This window comes from Petromyzon marinus, chromosome 6 (genome assembly GCF_048934315.1).
Source record: "Petromyzon marinus isolate PM22_M1 ecotype Great Lakes invasive population chromosome 6, UKy_Petmar_22M1.pri1.0, whole genome shotgun sequence".
NCBI classification, from domain to species: domain Eukaryota; kingdom Metazoa; phylum Chordata; class Hyperoartia; order Petromyzontiformes; family Petromyzontidae; genus Petromyzon; species Petromyzon marinus.
This window is the reverse complement of record NC_133672.1, coordinates 14,151,917-14,172,062: the sequence shown is the minus strand read 5'-3', so window position 1 is coordinate 14,172,062 and position 20,146 is coordinate 14,151,917. Positions and strand designations below refer to the sequence as shown.

At 45.0% G+C, this 20,146-nt stretch overlaps 1 protein-coding gene across 4 annotated transcripts in view; it reads left to right on the top strand.

Moving 5' to 3' along the window:
- RAB3GAP2 (RAB3 GTPase activating non-catalytic protein subunit 2) overlaps nt 1-20,146 on the top strand; it is a 39,617-nt gene that overhangs the window by 1,584 nt on the left and 17,887 nt on the right. For 2 of the 4 annotated variants that reach the window (XM_032947796.2, XM_032947794.2), the window contains exons 2-20: nt 489-509; nt 897-961; nt 2,265-2,394; nt 2,847-2,928; nt 3,404-3,451; nt 4,610-4,685; nt 5,899-6,000; nt 7,128-7,227; nt 7,878-7,976; nt 8,197-8,345; nt 8,573-8,652; nt 8,835-8,924; nt 10,523-10,662; nt 15,466-15,697; nt 16,720-16,863; nt 18,040-18,122; nt 19,166-19,227; nt 19,394-19,484; nt 19,802-19,932. In XM_032947796.2, the coding sequence (XP_032803687.1) occupies nt 489-509; nt 897-961; nt 2,265-2,394; nt 2,847-2,928; nt 3,404-3,451; nt 4,610-4,685; nt 5,899-6,000; nt 7,128-7,227; nt 7,878-7,976; nt 8,197-8,345; nt 8,573-8,652; nt 8,835-8,924; nt 10,523-10,662; nt 15,466-15,697; nt 16,720-16,863; nt 18,040-18,122; nt 19,166-19,227; nt 19,394-19,484; nt 19,802-19,932 (1,925 nt within the window). Of the gene's footprint in view, nt 1-488; nt 510-896; nt 962-2,264; nt 2,395-2,846; nt 2,929-3,403; nt 3,452-4,609; nt 4,690-5,898; nt 6,001-7,127; nt 7,228-7,877; nt 7,977-8,196; nt 8,346-8,572; nt 8,653-8,834; nt 8,925-10,522; nt 10,663-15,465; nt 15,698-16,719; nt 16,864-18,039; nt 18,123-19,165; nt 19,228-19,393; nt 19,485-19,801; nt 19,933-20,146 lie in introns of all 4 variants that reach the window. The other 2 variants (XM_076065097.1, XM_032947795.2) reach the window with 2 other exon arrangements.

Here is a 20,146-nt window from a genome sequence, read left to right as displayed (position 1 = left end):
CTGTGTGGCGTTAACACTGGTTCTCGTCTACTGTAATATCTTAAATCTGGGTTTTTCATATCGGAAACCTTGGGCTTACCTTGTCTTCGTAAGGTTATATAACGAGCTTGCATTCTTTACTCTGGGAGCTCCGAAACCCAATGATGATTTTGTGACATCTTAAAGCCAGGTCACGTCTGTCACTAATATTAAACCTGGGTTACATCTCGTCTAAGTGAGGTCCTTAACCTGGATCACAACCCAGCCGCACACCAGGAACATTTGAGCAAGTTTGCTTACAAACCTCTGAACCCAGTATGCTCTGCATTTAATCGTTTGACTGAAAGGAAGCTTGGTAATGCCTACTGGACATCTGTGAACAAGAGCTTCATAGCTCATCGGATTCCACCAGTATAAATACAGATTAATCGGATTCTGTTAATGTACTGTAGAACGAGGGGATCTTTCTAACAACCATGTTTGTGTCTTCTTCACTACAAAACGGTCAGCCACTGACGCAAGCAACGAAGGTACACAATTCACATGCTCTTATCCTTCCTTGATGTTAAGGCGCCAGCCGGCCTGTTGTCACTTGAAATAGCGTTGAGTACAGTGGGCATGCATTAACACTGGGGTAATGTTCTGCCCCTCCCAGCTTAAACAGTCCTCTTTGTTTTGTTGAGGTTGAGATGAATATTACAAACTTTTTTTCCCAGCATGCAGGTAATGGTAAAGAGGCCTTCACAATGTGTGTCCAAGTTAATTAACGGCTTAAATAATTTACCCTATTTGTTTGTCACTGATGCCATAAGTGAGTAAAGCTATGACGTTTTTTTGCAGGCATTTAACGTATTTAATCAAGCAAATTCGAACGTTAATGTTGGATATTGACATTATTTTTTACTAATGCTGTTCAGAAAAAGAAGTTGGCTGGGAGGATGACAACTGGGGGTCCTGGGACCTTCCCGAAACCAAAGAAAAGGTTAAACTCTCGCTCACAGCTTCATGTAGTTCTTCATACGAATGCCTACCGCAAATGTGATTTTCTACGTGGCTGCATTTCACTTAATCAGACAAGAACACCACCAAGGACGGATACTTACAGTTGGTGTGTTTACGCATCGCATTGTGTTTCTCTTTTGCTAGACTTTATTTCTGGACAGTTCACCTTAAGTGAATTGTGATGTTGCAGCACCTGTGGGGTGAAATGTTAGAACAAGGATATTTTGAGTCGTTGAGTCATAAGGATTATAAAAATTACTGATGTCATTGCAGCAATTTTCCATTTTACTAGATTCAGTATTGACACAATCTAACTGGAAAACGAAGTGCTGTAATTCTCATTCACTTGTTTTGGTCTGTATGTAATAGTGCAACATTCCTTAAGGACCCTGTCCTCGCTCTCTGCAATATTGACTTTTTTGTTGTTGTTGCTGCGCTCACGCACCACGAATCTTCTTTGTAAAATAGCCGGGCAATTGACTAAACGGGATCGTCTGTGTAACAAATATAAATAAACTTAAGTTTAATTATTAAAGTCAGCACACTATTTTTATCAGTTGCATTCAAAACAACAGTTGGCATGTCAGTAGCATACCTGGGTCAATTACAGTAGCATCGTTAGCAAAAATGACAATGTGATTGCAATTCATTACGAATTACACAATTACAATTGTAATTTACCCCAAGTCTGGTCAGTAGTATCGACATTACTCAGGTCTATAATCTGACTTTAATTTTATGAACTTTGTATTTTGACAAGACCTTTGGCCGTCTATTAAGAACAGCGGAAATTATAGTTTGGTACAATAAACACTATTGGCAGTCTAGTAGTATCGCAAATCTTTTTTTTTTGTCCTGATGGGTAAGGCTAACACGAGCTCCATCTTCGTAGTTTTGTACTCATTGGAGAATCAGAATGGGGTACCAATACAATATTATGATAAAAAACATGCTAAATTTCAAACCATCATAACAAACAGATGCCATTTCTAACACCATTCTGAAAAGAGAGACATGAGGCTTGAAATCAATGCCATATTGTAAACTGACCTCGTCTAGATATTGAATGAGCTAGTCTTAAATTTAATGAACACAGCAGGACGAGATAGCAGCGTGCATTTGAGATGCTATTAGCATGCTTTTGCACATTACACCTCCTATACAAGACCAGCTAGTGATCTAAAAAACAGTCCTTTGGTCTCTGCTGTGTGAAGAAGTGTGGTCGCGTGAGGCGGGTCTTTGCGTTCGTAACGACCGCTCGTGAATGAATGGTGCTCGTCTAGGAGGTGCTTGAAGAGGAGGCCACGGGGAAGTCACAGAATGACTTCTGGCTGCAGGACTGCGTGGTTTCTCTTTCGCCCACCAACGATCTGATGGTCATTGCGCACGAGCAGAAAGCCGTGTTTTTGCAGCGTAAGATTCGCATCCTGTTGGGATTCACACGCTTTACAAACTGATTGAAAGCCTAGCCAAGAGTATTGGCGAATGCTACCAACGTAGAGTGCATGACACGAAAATATTTCTTAAAAATGTGTATATATATTTAGGCAATGCGCAGACCCGAAACATCACGTTGTGATGCACGTATACACCGTCAACATAAGCTAAACCGGTTATGAAAAGCAGTGGATAGAATGATGGTGAATGGGCTTCACTGCCCCAAACTACATGAGAATACATTTGTCATATTTCTGCTTTTGCACAACAATACATTAATTGTCGAAACATTATTTCAAAATGTGTTTCTATCCTGCCGATCTGTGTTTAAGCAAATGTTAATATGTGGCGTGTTTAAAATATTTAAGGACAGTAGTTTGAAAATGTAAAATACATGTCCATTGATTACAGTACTTAATGATTTTCAGCGAAATGGAGGGCGAACGAGAAAGGGAAGGATGAAATCAAGTACTCGACCTTGTGGAGTGGAGCCCTGAATTTAGAGGATGGGTGAGCTAATTGCGCATAAATTGTCATCTTATTATTAAAAAAATTTAATCTCTTCTACTCGAACTCAATACCTGTGTTGTATTTTGATATGTTGCTGGTGGGACCTTTTGTATGGTTAATTATTATTTTTGTCTTCTGTCCATGTTTATTTTTTGCACTTTTGTTCCTCCACGGATCTTAATCGTTGTTATAAAGCTTCTTTGATATTTGTAGAGTGCTTCTGCTTGTATACGATTAATTTTAATTGCTATAAAATGTTTTGGGTTTTTATTTTCTTCATCCATAAAACGATGTACATCGAAGTAGGCTGCGTTTACATCAGGCAAACCCCTTTTAGCACGGTTTGGCTAAGAAGTTCAACATACTTACAAAACCCAGCATACAAATGTTTGTTTCCCAAAAGAGTCTGAATTTGTTTCATCATTGATCTGAGCGCTTGTTGTTTGTCGCCATGCTACCGCTGTTGGCTCTGCAGGGAGTTCATCAGCAGTGCTATCTGCATACCACTCGCCAGTCAAAAAAGGTGAGCTCTTGCCTGTACATCTCGCAGCTGTAAAGGTTGTCTGCATGCTATTTAAGGAATGTTTTACGCTAGTTGCATGTTTTCACGTGGACACTTTGATTTGTCTGTCATTCATAATAGGCAAAGAAGCATGAGCCGAAGTCTGTGTGGATCATTCTGAAAGTTCCCTGTTACTGATTGTGTTTGCTTTCTTAAATTAACATTTTTTTTTCTCTATTTTCGTTCGTAGAATAATGTAGTCATCTTTTGTTGTGTTTTTCGATCGGTTCCCTATCCCTGTAACATATCAAGCATGGACCGATACTTGCTGTTTGTATCGCAACCTTTGTCACCATGCTTGTGTCACTAATATCTGGACTTACAACATCTGTACAATCGCACGACGCCCTTACAATAGAGTCTAGCAGCTAATTGGGCCCTTCTTGCTGAAATAAATAACATCTTTTTACATCAATGTATTGAGTGCACACGTTCCCGCTGACTTAAGTTACTTCTTTTCACAGACGTCTTACGATTCAACGATAAAAAATTTGTCGATATAGTCAATTACGCACACGCATCGGATCAAATGTGTGTAAGAATTTTATATTTACAATGGATGCAAATCACGTGAATAATGTTACAGTGTAAAGTAACGAATGAGCAAAAAAAAAGACACCGTGCCAGATTGACTATGGAGACAAGGCAGACTGCACAGACAGAGCATACACAATGTACGAGATTGGCAATACAATTGGGACGGTACAAACCAGACACTCAAAAAACATTGATCCGTCAATTGATATGTTACTCAACATTGTGCGATTGTAATGAATCGTCTCTAGGGGATGTATGTACAGTATGTTGAACTTCTTGCGCACCATACATAGCCGACCATGCTAAACGGACGTGCGGGGGAAGGCCAACAAATGAAACACAAAAAAGCAGTTCTAAAGAAATGTTTAAATCTAGAGTTAAAAGTGCATAGCTCCAGTGGCTTCCTAATATCAGAAGGAAGAGTGTTCCAGACGGCCACAAAAGCGCATCTGAAAGCGCGTGATGCAGTGACCGTCTTTGTTCGATGGCCAGCCAAAAGCCACTGCAAGGATTACTGGAATCATGACGTGCCCATTTGGCACATACGCTTTGTTTATAAATGTTTGTTGTTTTTCAAACAAGGAGTTCCACGGGACGGCCAGATTGGACCTGCATCATCATCGGCTTCACAACGGGATACGTTCGTTTCTACACAGAGGCAAGTCCTGAATGGATGGGTACATTTTTTATTATCGTCATTGGTAGTGCCAGTGGAGTTTGTACCATAGACAAATTCTGCTCAGTAAGTGATCATTATGTGGGGTAACAAAACACTGAACACGTTTGTCAATAACACAAACTATTTAACTATTTTATTTTACCAGATAAGGCCCACCAAGATATATAGCTCTTTTTCAGAAGCAAACCTGGCCACAAATGATAGCTGAGTGAAGTGGCTTATCCTGTGGAAATTTATAGCAGCCAAATAGTATTAAGCGCATGTTTCTCAATGTGGAGGGAAAAACCGGAGGACCCATAGACAAATCCACGCAACCACTGGGGGAACATTCAAACTCCAAATATGCAGGCATCAGGGAGGGGATCGAAACCGCAACCTCTTGTATACCAGGCGAGGTAGTTAATAAGCGATGCTATCGGCATTGACCTTCATAGCACGTGACTAGAGAGGTCAGAGATATAAAGCAATTAATGGTTAGAGACTACATTTTGCAATGGAAAAATATAAATATCGAATGGAGTTTTTTTTTTTTTTAAACCCCAACCATTGTTGTTTCATTAAATGTGTCATTTACGTGAAAAACACATTACAATAGTAACTGGCTAAATGTTCCAATGCTGAGAACCCTCCTGAAAGGGTCTAGAGACTCATCGGGGCTTTCCGAGGTTATGCATCATGATCACGGATAGTCATGTATTCATCATCATCAACCATCATCAATCCAATGCTGAATAGAGAGCACCCCAATCCTCTGCCATCTCTCATGATCCTGCGATTTTGCAATTCCCCCCAGCTCCTGCACACGAGCAGATGTAACCACTCTATCCCCACCACGGTGTGCGTCCAACGAGGCGGCGTGTTCTCTCACTTGGCTGCCAATCCGTCGTTCACCTCACCCATGGACCATCATCCCGTCGCTATTATCTGTTGAATCGTGATTATCTGTTGAATCGTGATTATCTGTTGAATCATGATGATTTGTTGAGCGGTGATGATCTATTGAATCGTGATCATCTGTTGAATCACGATGATCTATTTCAATCGTGATGATCTGTTGAATCACGATGATCTATTGAATCGTGATGATCTGTTGAATCACGATGATCTATTGAATCGTGATGATCTGGTGAAAGGTGATGATCTATCGAATCATGATGATCTGTTGAATGCGTGTGGCGGCATACGGCTGCAGACAGGCGTGCTGCTGCTGTCACAGCTGCTGAGCGAGGACCCGGTGCTGAGACTCAAGTGCAGGACGTACGAGACCCCGAGGCATGCGGGGGTCACCGAGCAGGTGATCTCCACACGCACGGGAACTCCCGCAGTTTGTGTGCGCATAGGTTATTACGTACGAGCATCGTAGCGCAAATTGCAGACGAAAAAAATCAGCAGATGAGTTTTAAAACAGGAATGATGCCAATTACCCGGTCACCCCCACAGCAGTGGTGATGAATCTCATTGGACTGTCACGTAGTTATTGAGTAAAGTTCATCTATGTGTTTCCAAGTTCATTTATGTGTATAAGTAGATGACTGATTTTATGTAGGTTGCATACATAGCACTGCCATGGTGTCATGGTTAGCACGATGGACTTGCAAACCAGGTTGCCGGTTCAATTTGATCTCCAGATGCGGTAGTTGAAAAAATTGCCGCGTTTCTTCATCCCCTCCCACTCCCACCTTTGTATTGTTTGTTGTTGTAACGTTCTGACCTTCCCCCCATTGGACATCTGTGAAAAAGTGTTTGAAAGCTCATCGGATTCCTCCAGTATGAAAAAAAATATCATTCTGTATAATTGGGTAAAGCATAGTCGAATGGCAGGTGTTGTGTGGTGAGATAAAGTGTGGTTACTCCCACCTCTTCCAAGAAAGAGTAGGCCAAAACAATCTCAAGGGGTTTTCTAGAGCTCCCCCTAGTGGAGAGGCCCTTCTTAAGCAGTGACATGACCAAGTGATTACGGAGCTGAACCTTTACCTTTTAATTTTTTAAGTACATACATTTTCCCTGTCCGTTGCTGGTGATTGTAAGGTAACTCTGTAAAGCTCTGTGGCTAACACCAAATCGTGGTGGCATAGTGCCTCATATGTGTATGTGTCTGGTGCAGAGCGGTCATGCAGCAGTTAGTGCGCTACACTACGAATCCGGGGACCAGAGTTTGCTTCCCGCTTACAACTAACACCAGTGACGATTATCTGAACTGGTCCTGGGCCTCCTCTAGGTCGACTCAGCCTTAAATGAGTACCTGGTGCAGTGTGTAAACATCGCCACTGGGGTAACAAAGGCGACTAAACATGGTGCTGGCCACCCTTCTTTTATGTGCCATGTTGTCCTTCATAGGTGCTCGCTAACAGCACTTGTCCCAACGGTCTGTTGATGTTTTCAAGGGGATCTTTGTCTTTTGTTGTTTGTGGCCACGGTCAGCAAGAGGAGCTGAGCATCCTCTACCCAACGGCTCTCGTCACCATCGACGGCTTCAGCCTCTACCAGTCTCTCCGAGCCTGCCGCAACCAGGTCGCGCGAGGTACGCTGGGCAGTGGCGGCGTGACCCGTAAAAATCGGCACAGTGCAAAAAAAATCAGTACGCTGTGAAAATTGGCAGGCTGTGAAAATCAGTCCACTGCGAAAATTGGCACACCTACCTCGTCAGTGGGTTCACCCCCGTCAGCTGTCGTGGGCAATAACAGTGGTAATGGAAACAGTTACTGAGTTTCCAGTTCACTTTTCCATTTAGAATTAGCGCTGTTTTGTCAGGAAGACTAAAAATATACAGAGTGTTTTAAAAAAATACATGTCCAACGCATGATCAGGTTTTACATCTGGTTTTTTTTATGCATTTTAGATGCAGTGAGTGAAACGTATGCGACAAATTTCATTAAATCCCAGACAGCTCTAAATCGGGTCACTCTTGTGAAAACGGTGCTTGAATCATAGTCCACCGATGGCAAGGGCTGTTACGAAGTAACAATTCCGTTTTGGAAAATGAGAAGACACTCAGGCTATTCGGATAATTTTATATGCCAATTTTGATTTGGATGTTGTATGGTTTTCATAACTTTTCAATGGAAACCCAGTGAGTGAGTGGTGTGGTGTTTTGAATGTGCGCTTGTAAAACCCCTGCAAAAAGGGTCACTTATGATCTGCGTGGCACTGTTTTTTTCCTTTTTATCACAGCCACGGCTGCCGGGTCAGAATGCATCCAGCCACCACCGCTGGCCTACAAAAAGTGGGGGCTGCAGGAGATGGAATCGATAGTCGACCACATCACCGTCGGTATGTGGGAGCAATCGCACTGCTCTGTTGCCCCAAGCCATTTGCATTATGCTGTCAAACACGTGATGGGCCCACAATGACCATTACACATCGATTTGCCAACTCTTTGTTACAGCTCGCAGTGCCGCTGCTTAAAACAACAATAATAGAAACACGGTGGATTTAGGTGAGCGATTGAGCGAACGAGCGAGCGGCTGACCGGCCTCGATGTGTTTCGCAGGCGTGGTGACCTCGTGCACGTTCGATCAGATGAAGGTGGCGTCGATCCTCGGCGGTTACAATGCCACCATCAAGAGCAGCCCTCCGGCCATGTCGCAGTATGTGACCGTGGGCAGCGGACCCTACGCAGGATTCTTCTACGCGCTCGAGGTGACAACCGGAACTTTATAATGAACGCCTGCCGGCCTCTTTAAGTGCTCTTTCGAAGTGGCGCGAGAGTGGTGAAGTCATCGACAGCCTGTGTGTCATTGCTTATTGACTGTCGAGCACTGTAATTGTGTTTTTTTCCGCCATTTACGTTGCGCTCTGTTGCATGATTTATATTTCGGGCTGTGATTGGATTTTATTTTTTTAATACGTGTGTTTTTTTGGTGCAGGGAAGCAGCCATCCTCTTCTGTCACACGTGGCCCTGGCAGTGGCCAGCAAGCTGACATCTGCCTTAATAAACGCTGCCAGGTAAAAGCCTTCCTTTGTGAATCCAGTGGCATGAAATAGCTCACACCATGGCACAAATCTTTTGGTGAAAACATCAGCTTCCGAAATCGAGACGTGCATACAACGCAACAAGTCGTGCGATGTGATCGCACATATATGTGGTTGGCGGTTCGTCTGGACGCGCCGTGTTTTGACTCTGACAGCGGCTGGCTCGGATGGAAGGGGAAGCAGGAAGCGGAGACTCCGCAGAAGCAGAAGCCCAAGGTCGAGCCGGCGACCCCACTTCCCGTGAGGTCAGAGCTGACTCGTCGATGTGGAGCGTAACACTGTGCCCAAGCGACGGCCCTTGACGTGTCAGTGTGCCCTTGTGATGACCCTCTACAAGTCTCCGTGCTGAACGTAATAACCCTTGCTTGTCGTTCTGCGGGTCCATCTACGGTCAGGTCCCCTTGTCGGTTGGTAGGTGGGTAAACTATTTAAACATACAATTGGATGTCTCTGTGTGAGTCCTTGTGTCTCTGTGTGAGTCTGTGTGAGTCAGTCTGAGTATGTGTGTCTCTGTGTGAGTCTGTTTGTAGTAAGTTTATTGAACATAATCATCTTCTGAAATGAAACAGCATTGTGTTCATCAGACCAATTCTTCTGTTTGAAGGTCAATTAAGATGATGTCTACGATCTAACAGTGCACATTTGAGAGTTGGTTGCAGAACACAGTTTTAATGCACAGAATGGATTTTGTCTTCCAATATGTGCAAAAACCTTTCGTGTGATATGTGGTCAACTTAAAATTAAGTTTCAGCTCAGAAGGAGCCGATTAAAAGCACAGGCTGACACAAATTTACCACTGTCATTAAACACTGCCAAATAACATAACAACTACATCTAGAAAAATCAGCACATAAACCTTGGTGGGTTCGACTTATTTTATAATTGTAGTTAAACCTTTAATATATACTCTGAATTAGTGTTACAAGAGAGGTGTAGATAACTCTGCCTATGTATGGACATTTATTAAGTATTATAAATGTAATTGCCGTTAGGTTTTCTAGGATGGTTTGCCACCATTATGGATTGTATGTATGTATTTTGAACGTCTTTCGCACCATACATAGCTAACCATGCTGATCGGAGGTGTAGGGGAAGGATAACACATTGGCATGGCATGTTATTTTGATCCAATGCTCTGGAGGAAAGGGTTGGTGGATCACAGAGACATGTCTGAAATTCACAAACTTACATAGTACAGGCAGTACAGCTACGTGGGTTTGTGCATTTGTATGCATGGTGGGATTTCTCCAGGTACTCAGGTTTCAATGCACATAGAGGAAAACATTCCCAAATAAGTGACTGGTTAAACATCTGGATGTAGAGCCCTCTTTAAAATGTGTCTTGAGACAAACCATTGGGCATATTTAATGTAGAAAGGGGCAGTCCATCATAGGTAGAGGGAAAAAGGAAGGGTTTAAGCCTAGACTTGAACACTGGTGGGGAGTCAACGGCATGGATGGCTGGGGGAAGGAAGTTCAATACCATGGGGGATGCAGAAGAGAGCAACTGATATTCCACTGAGCTAAGGTTGACTAGGGGCTTCGACAGAAAGTTTTATTTGTTGGAGCGGAGAGCGTGTGGAGGGGAATGGATAGAGATGAGAGGGGAGAGGTAAAGCAGGGGGCAAGTCCACCGAGGATCTTGAATTGATCCTGAATATATCATACTCCTACTCGGGCAGAGGAGATGAAAGAACTCAAAAGTCAGACAAAATCCATTGACACAAAAGCTTTAAATCATTGATGTACCTTTGAGTAAAGCAGCTGTGATCGTGTTTGTCGTACGCACCAAGCCGCGCCCATTGCGTGCCGACGGCGCTGCCATCGTTCCATTTGCCGGGCAGGTTTGGGATCCCGGACTCACGCCGTCACGGAGAGTCGATAACGCTCTCCCCGTGCAACACGCTGGCTGCCGTGACGGATGAGTTTGGACGTGTCATCATGCTCGACCTCCAGCGGGGCGTCGCCATCCGCATGTGGAAAGGCAAGTTGGAGGGCAGGCACCTCGTTCACTGCAAGCTTTTGCCAAGGCCGTTGTGCCATTTCACCGGAGTTTCTCTCTGCCCACGACTGCGTTTCAGTGCGCAGTACAAGCATGCACTGATACAAGTCGACAGCACACAATGGGCCAAATTCTCATCTTGACGGATGTTCGTTTTTGACAGTTTTTTTGTTTGTTCTCTTATCGCCAGCCATTTCGCGAAGATGCGAATCTGGTGGAAAATGTTGTATTCATTTTTTTCTTTCTGGATTGGTCATTCAATATTTGCCACTTATGAATGCGTGCCACTTGCCAGCTGTCGTTTTTTTTATTATACAATTAAACAACTGCAATTACATCTATTGGTTTTCTATCTAAATTTCAGTTTTGGATTAATTATTTAAGACAGAGTTGGAGTATGGTCTCATTGCCCTAGCACAATTAATGTTGGTGTTTGATCTTAATTATTAAGCAACAGGATTAGCTCTATAACAAAAAAAATCCAAACAGCTCGATTGCACTGCTCTGATCATGCTTGAATTAAATATCGCCTAACTCAAGACATATCTTCAAATACAGTTGCGCATGCACTGTATACGGCTCTAAAGATATTCATATTCGTAGCTCTTTCGGTAAAGTCAGATTTTATTTTTTGCAATAAAATAATGAAATATATAAAGCAATTGTTATATATATTTTATTATTTTATTGTTTCCCTTCAACGTGACTTTACCGAAAGAGCTAAGAATATGAATTACTGCAGTCACGAAAGCTTTAAATCAAAGTCTCTTGTTCTACTCTTGTGTACTGTGCACGTCTCGGTAATGTGTAAGAAATAATCGGCATTTTTATATGTTTAAAGGTGTTCTTATTCATCTCTAACCTACTACCAAATCACCCTCAATCCAAGGTCCGATGCCAAGCAGGGTTTTGAGCCTACTTAGTACTTGGATGGGTGACACTCAGGTTAGCCAAGTGTTGTTGTAGGCACCGGGCAGAGAGGTGGTGGACGGATGGCAGTACTGAACGTCGCCCCCTTGAACGCGTGGTGGGTTTTCTGCGTGCTTTCTGGTTTACTCCCGCACATTAAACCAAACACTCACTAAAGGAATTGATGAAACATCCAAATGCCGGGCGTTTGTGAAAAAAAATCTCTTGAGACTCGCTGAGTCTTTCTTCTGTGAATGTGTGCCATTATTCTTGATATTCCTGTTCTTATTTATAACTAAAATGTAAGATAAGTTAACGTGTAGTATTTTGTTTAACAAGGTGAGAACTCAAGAGACCAAAGAATAGTGTCTTTCGCACGAGTGGCCAGGGGTCACCAAAATTACAAACGCTAAACAAATAAAATACAGCTATGAAGTACACGGAAATCAGAGTAAAAATATAATTGTACATTCCATGCAATGCTCTTCCGCTGAGGCACAGTTAAAATGCCGCTTCTTTAAGCCCCTAGTTTCCCTAAGCCGCCCCAAGCATTGTTTGCGTCTAAACATTTCATCAGTTGACATAAAAATGCGGTGCAGGAGGAATGCGTCATTTCTTATTCAATGAGATTTCCCTTGTTTGGAAATCATTCAGGTAGCTCCGAAAACAAATGGTGTGTGCCCTATGTCAGATGAGCGGGGGCTGATAATGCCCTGTACCAGCACTGTCCTTGACAACAGCGAGAGAAGAATTCACCGGCCCAGAAATTATATTCATTATCAGGACTTCAGGGTCGCGATTCCATTGTTTTTATGACATTTAAAAAAAAAATATTGTTATAACATTTTTATTTAAAGCTTTCGTGACTGCAGGGATTCATATTCTTGGTTCTTTCGGTAAAGTCACGTAGAAGGAAAACAATAAAATAAAAAATATATAAAACAATAAAATTCTCACGACGTTTCGACTGCAACACAAGCAATCATCATCCGGTGTGAAAACCACAGCAAGAAAATAAAAAAGTGGCTTTTTTTACGTTAGCACCACGGAGAGCGATTTGGCAATTATTCAGATGGACGAGTCCATCTATGCTCGGAAAAGAGGAGGGGGGAGACGAAAATAAGGGATGCAGTCTGAAAGCCACCATAAGCGTGAACAATCAATTAAGACCCGAAATGGTTTATCAAATCCTTCCAATGATTGCTAAGCCATAATCCATCTTCTCGGTTGAAATTGTCTCTGTGTTTGTATATGTGGATAGCCTCATGAACGAATCTCTCATGGTAGAATATGTTATAACATTAATATTTTTTTACATTGTTTATATTTTCATAACATTGTGATAGATTTGATTGTTTATATAACATTGCGGTAGATGGTTACTCCTGGTGGCGGCTGGGGTGACATGGATCCATTGCATGTAACTTATATACATTTTTGAAACTCCATTTTGTTTTACACATGCAGTTCGATGCAATGCTTGTAAGATTACCAAACAGTATTAATGGATGAATGTATGCATCAATAATAATGCAAATTATTCCATAATGATAATGCCTAATGTTTTACTCAGGAAAGCCTTGCTGAGCCACATGGCTCTTGAGTGTCTTTCATGCAGAAAAACTCATGAATAGGATAGAATAACATTAATGTTTCTGCACAAATAGATACAAGAATCCCTTTATTTACTGTCATATCCTGGCCACCCCACAGCCCTAGCCGTTAACATCTGGTATTCCCATATAAGTAATAGAAAAGCTCAACCCTGCTTAACCTCCAAGTTCTGACTAGATCGGGGGCTTTGATGGTGATTTGCTCATAGATAGTCATTTCACCCCTTGTTGACAGTGCCTTCCACTGCAAGCCATGTCGGCGATGATAGCTTCAGAGTAAACAGCTGCGGGGAACCTGGGGACCTACAGAAGACAGCGCAGTGGTGGCTTTTTGACTCGTTTGGCTTGCGAATGCATCTCGCCATGCATTCGAGCGCCTTTGAGTTACAGTATATTTCACTCCGAAGGTCCCTTTTTTCTGAGCGGCCACCAGCACAGGCCTGCAAACAAATCCAAAGCCACCGACCACCGCCGCGCCATCCTCGTTTACAGGACAAAACGATTGCGGAGCGTCTCTCTGCTGCAGACGTGCGTGTGTATTTGTTAAAGAGGGCGATCAGCGTTTTGTGACTGTGCCATGTGTGCGCAAACGTGGAGGCTGGGCATCGGAGTGGCTCTCTTTGCAGTCACCTTGATGATCCATCGATCGCGAGTTGTAATGTGCCGCATTGGGCTGACAAGTCCAGTCTCCCGCCAGAAAATAGCCGCATTACTCATGCCCGCACTGCGCTGGCGGGCGCGCGCGTGCATCTTACTATCACGTCAAACATGTGACCGCCAATTTTGCGAGATAAAAACCCCACACAACAGCTCCCATTGTGACAGTTTCAAACACATGAACCTTGCAGATCAATCATTAATTGTGCCATTGAAGCCATGTGAAGACAGACCCATTGCGTATCACTCTCACAGGGCTGAGACATTACTGGAGCGGAGGGAAGCTATTAAAAAATGGATTGGTGTCGGGGTTTGCTGATATAATAATAGTAATGTGTACTCTGAACAGCCTGATTGAAGAGTATTTTAAGGAGAGCCCTGCGTTGGGATGTTTTTTGTATGTATGGATGTATGTTGAAATTCTCTTGCACCGTACGTAGCCAACCGTGCTAATCGGAGGTGCGGGTTGCTTTTGGTTTTTGGGAGAAAACCATGATGTCCGGATAAAACCCATGCATACGACGGCATAGTACTCAAGAGCTCTGTGTGGAAATATTTCAGAATACTTTGCTGCTACCTCCTGGCCACTTTGCGGCAGCAGCAACTTGCTGGCACATAGATCGGCACCATCACCACCGAGCCAGAATTGCCAGAGTTGTTGGGTTAATTTCGCTCGTAGTCACCATTTACTTTGACGTGACGATCGCCAAAGCTTGATGTCTATCGGTAAATACCCTGTGACATTCATTGCGTGCCATTTTTGCCGCAGAAAATCGCCCAATGTGAATATTATCTCCGAATAAGTTAAACATGAGAAACAATTCATAGATAATTATTTAGATGAAGCAGCTTATCCATCCATATCTTGGATGGGTAAGCTGCTTCCTCATTGCAATATAGGGATAACATTAATTACATTTGAGCTGGGCTGAGTCAGAATGTATATATGTGTGTACGCATGTGTTGTGTGTGGGGAGCGGCAGTGTAGTGGTTAGCGCGCCGCGCTACGAACCCGGCGACCCGAGTTCAATTTCTGCTCACGGGCAACACCAGTGACGATTATCTGAACTCATCCTGATTCTCCCCTGGGTAGACTCAGCCTCGAATGAGTACCTGGTGTGGTGTGTAAACATCGCCACAAGGGAGACAAAGGCGACCGGGCTTTGTGTTGGCCAGCCACCATCACGTGTGCCGTGCTGGCCTTCATAGGTGCTCACTGAGAGCACTTGCCCGAACAGTCTGTTAAGGCTACACGGGAGGTCTTTGTCTTTGGTGTGTGTGGAGGGGTGATGCAGTGGTTCGCCCACTGCGCTCTGAACCCGGCGACCTGGGTTTCATTTTAAGCCATCGATAACATCAGTGGGAAATGGAATATGAGCTTCACCCTGGGCCTCCCTGAGGCTGACTTGCCCTTAACTGAATATCTGATTAAATGTGTGAACGTAAAAAACTGGGGAGACAAAGGTGTGGGGAGGGGTGGGGGAGGAGGAGTTCTGGCCACAACACCCCCGCTCGTGCCTTTGCAGCTTTCGTCATGCAAGCGAATCGGGCTAAACAAGTGACGTTTTACCCTCTGTGCTCACGCGTGTGTGCGTGTTACTTGCAGGCTACCGCGACGCGGAGATCGGCTGGATCCAGGTGCTGGAGGAGCTGCACGAGTCCGAGTCGGAGCGGCCCCCGGCTCCTGCGGGGGCCCCCCCCCGGCCCGCGGCCGCCCCCCGCTCGGCGCGCGTCGCGCAGTTCGTCGCCATCTACGCACCGCGGCGCGGGATCCTGGAGGTGTGGAGCACGCAGCAGGGGCCCCGCGTCGCCGCCTTCAACGTGGGCAAGAACTGCAGGTGCCGCGGCGCGCTCCTAGACACACCTACGCCTCGCATCGTCAGTGCAAACACTCGCCTCGTCGGATCATGTGTGGTCCGACGAGGCGAGTGGTTCGACGAAGCGCCGCACAGGGCCCGTGGTGATTGGACAGCGAGGGGTTCCACCCTGCCCGTGACTCGATGTTAATTGCACGATGAAGGCGGCGCAAACGAGCCCTGTTTTAATCAACGGCGGTTCGATTTCGCTCTCTCTCTCTCTCTGTTTTTACTCGCTGAAGCCTGCGGCTCTTGAGTGTCACGCAACCCTGGGAAAAAAAAAACAGTGTAAGGTGCTCTGCAATGTTAAAACAGCTCTCGTAAAGTGTCCGTGTAAATATTTAAACATGTATGCGTGTAGACATGCACAGCCCTTTGTCAATCTACTGCTGGGGCCTCCCCATACCGTACGGGTAGTGGGGAATATTTGACAATACTTCATTCTTACTCTTTGATTCTTTCGGTAAAGCAGTCTGCTAAGGCAGACTGCTAAGGCAGACTGCTTTTCCACCTGATGATGGATGCTTGTGTTGCGCCTGAAACGTCGTGATTTATTTTCTTTTATTTTCTACCTACGTGACTTTACCGAAAGAACCAAAGAGTATGGATCCTTGCAGTCACGAAAGCTTCAAATCAAGATTAATACTTAATTCTGTTGGCCAGTGCGGGTTGATGAAGGCAGAAGCGTCGAAGTACAGCACAACAATGCATTTTGCTGCACTTTCCTCAACTGGCCACTACGTAGCCCCGCAGCTCTATTACAAGCTGTTTGTGCAACGTGGTGGCCCATCCAAGCGCTGTGCAGGCTCAAAATCCTGCTTGAATTTTGAGACTTGATGAGATTGGGCGCGTTCCGGGTGGTTTGGTCACAGGCAGGAGAACTATAATGGGACATCTGCCCCCTACGCTCTCCTCGACACACCTGTGCAACGCACAGGAGGGAGGAGGGCGAGGACTCGCCTGCCTTGTGTTTCCCTTCTCTTCATTCACCGTGGGGCGTGCAGGCTGCTTTACCCGGGCTACAGGATCATGGGTCTCAACAACGTGACGAGCCAGGGCTGGCTGCCCCACACCTACCAGGTGTGCCTGCTGGACGCCACAGCCGCCTCCGTGCGCACCATCAATGTGCCCTTCCACCTCGCACTCAGGTGACCTCCCTCCCTCCCCTCCCTCCCTCCCTCCCTCCCTCCCTCCCTCCCTCCCTCCCTCCCTCCCTCCCTCCCTCCCTCCCCTCCCTCCCTCCCTCCCTCCCCTCCCTCCCTCCCTCCCTCTCTCTTTCCACCACCTGCCTGTGCGATGCGCGCACGTACGCATGCGTATTTGCGCGCACTGTCGTTTGTCACGGGAAAGCCTGTGTCGGTGTTGGTGCCCACGCGGAGGCGTAGTGTTTTATTTGGTGTGTAACGATGTAGCGATTGATCAATTAAAATCGAATCTTACTCTCGCGATGTGTGCATCGAATCGTGCATCGAATCGTGCGTGCAATAATTCACTATTTCTGATTTATGCAAATGAAATGTAAGTGGCGTGCTGTGGGCTTGTAAAGTAAACTAAACTGGAAAGATGCGATGGAATGAGAAACAATGCACAGGAGAAACAATGCACACAAAAAGCATTGATCCGTGAACTGAATTCTGCTCCCAAATCAAAACAGTTCATTAAATGATAGTGAGATGATTTGCTAAGTGCTTCGTATTTAGCAGAGCACGTATGGAATGGGAAAATCATAATTTAAATGAAAGCAACATTTGCATTATTTGTCATATCAATTATTTGTTTGTCTTTTTCCTAAATTGCATACTGACTTTGCAATGGGTGTAACATCATGAGATGTAGACTCGATTTTAGTCTCTCGCACAGCAATGCAACCCTTGGTGTCAGAAAATGGCCCGTACAAGGGAATACCATGGAGCTACCACTTGAGATTGCCTGCAAGCGACGTGTGATCAACACAGGGGGCAGCGCTCTCCTCGTAAACGTGCAACATTGGGGGTCAACGATTGGCATGTAGTTGGAATCATTGGCCCAATGAAGGCCAAACGTTCCACGTTTTCTGGGCTCCCAACTACTCTGCCGCAGACAGTAATGTCGAGCTGATAATTGTAATCCTCAGAGATGGAAATCATCCAAATTAAGTGCAGAATGGAATTTAATGCGACGAGTTTTTTTTTTTAGCAGCGCTTTAGGCGACTGGGCTTAGAAACGGGGTATAGGAGTTGAATAAATAACGACAACAGCGGCAGTACGATTAAGAGCCAAGACTCGCCAAGGAGATGTCTGGCTGCTCACGTGCGTTTGTGCCACGGCGATTTTGTCTCGCGCAGTGATAAGAAGAGCGAGAGAGCGAAAGACATGCATCTGCTGAAGAGGCTGTCGGGCCTTCTCAAGGCAAAGGTCATCAGCCCAGGTACCGATTTAGCGGAACTTTGCGTTCTACCGTAACAACATCTGTGGCACGGTATAATTGGACTCGAAACGAGTAGGACTCTTTTTTTCAGGAGGGTCCTGCATTGGGTTTTTATTTTACGTTTCATGCCAATTAATGATGAGTGTTTATTATACAAGTGGAAGGAAACCAGAGCACCAGGAGAAAACCCACGCGCGCAAGGGGGTAACACTATCCCCGTACAGATGGAAACAGATGGCGATTCGTCTATTTATCCATATTTATAAAATAGTAATAATATTATTAAAACTCCGATTTAAAGCTTTTGTGACTGCAAGGATTCATCTTCTTTGGTTCTTTCGGTAAAGTCACGTAGAATGAGAATAAAATAATAAATTGATAAAATAAAATAACACAATAATATTCTCACGACGTTTCGGCCACAACACAAGCGGCCTTCATCAGGTGAAGTGACGAGACTGTCTGGAGGACAGTCTCGTCCCTTCTGTCTGGAGGACAGTCTCGTCCCTTCTGGAGGACAGTCTCGTCCCTTCACCTGATGAAGGCCGCTTGTGTTGTGGCCGAAACGTCGTAAGAATATTATTGTGTTATTTTATTTTATCAATTTATTATTTTATTCTCATTCTACGTGACTTTACCGAAAGAACCAAAGAAGAATATTAAAACTTTTACATTGTTACTTTTGTCTCTTTTTAAAAGCATGCGCATTTACAGGGCACACGTCTATTTGCGTTTTTTTTACATCGTCATAAAATATTGTCTGTGTGGATATATATAAAACATATGTGTTAAAATAAACTATAATAAAATTACCAGTGAGTTGTATGCACCCTTAATCAGTATTTGCAGCTTCCATTTTCATTAGATAAATATATTGTAAAATATCATTGTGGCCTTCAAAGAAAAAGTATATTATAGGTGACGTTCCCGGCAGTGGCCCTTCCTCATAGCACACGAATACATAACCTGTACAATCGACCGAACCGAGTGAATCAACGCAACGTTCGCGCCACTAACGTGTGTCGCTTGTTTTTCGTGCTTAGATTTTCAGAAGGAAATGGCGCAGCTCCTCATAGACGTGAAGTATCCAGCTCTCAAAAAGCAGGTGACTGTGCGCACGCATCAGCGTGGGCCCCTCCTCGCGACCCAACCCTCCTGCGCGTGTCACAGTTCACCGCATGCGTGCGCTCCCGCGTCCGCTCGCCACAGGGAGGGGAGGCGAGTCGCTCCGCACAATGACTCGCCGTGACGTGGCGCTCGTTTGCCGGCAGGGCCTGGAGGCGGTGCTGTCCTCCCGCAAGCTCTCGGTGTCCTCCCTGCTCGACGTTGTCGGGGCCTTCCTGGAGAATGTGCAGAGCCAAGGTCTGTGGCCGCACGCTCCCACGCCCCCGTCGGTTTTTCTCGTTTGATTTCTGTAGCACGGCCTCCATGCTCGGACCTACTACTCCTCTTGCCCTTGCTGAGCGATGATGCCTCGTAGCAGGATGGGACATTTTTCTTCTCGTCTTTCTTGGGAAGCCTGCTTGGTGACTGCGATACAAAAGCACTGCCTTAACAGACTTGGTAAAACTCAGGTGACATAGTTAAGGCAGCTCAACCAGATAATGCCAGACCAGATCAGATTGTGAAGGTAACATTGACATAACATTTTGTATAAATCCTCCCTCCGCGTTGGTAAGAGCCGGCCAGCATGGACGAGGACCTTGTGCAGTTCTGCCAGAGCCAGCATCAGCTGCTGCAGCTCTACTCCACCGTGAGCCAGCTCTCCCGTGACCAGCCTGGCTCACCGCCCATCGAGGTGGACGAAACCGTGAGTCGCTCGTCCTAAAGCCGCGCTCTTCATGACAAAGGCCTTTTGCCCAAAATGTTGATTGGCGCGTATTCTGTTTCATTGGCCCAACTGTCAATGGTGTAGCTTTCGAGCATGCAGGAGGTGCAAATGCATCGGGGGTCGTGGGCTGGAAGGGCCCAAGTCCTGGGCTGCATTGAAGGGGTGGGGGGTACCTGTTTAATTTCTTGTGCCA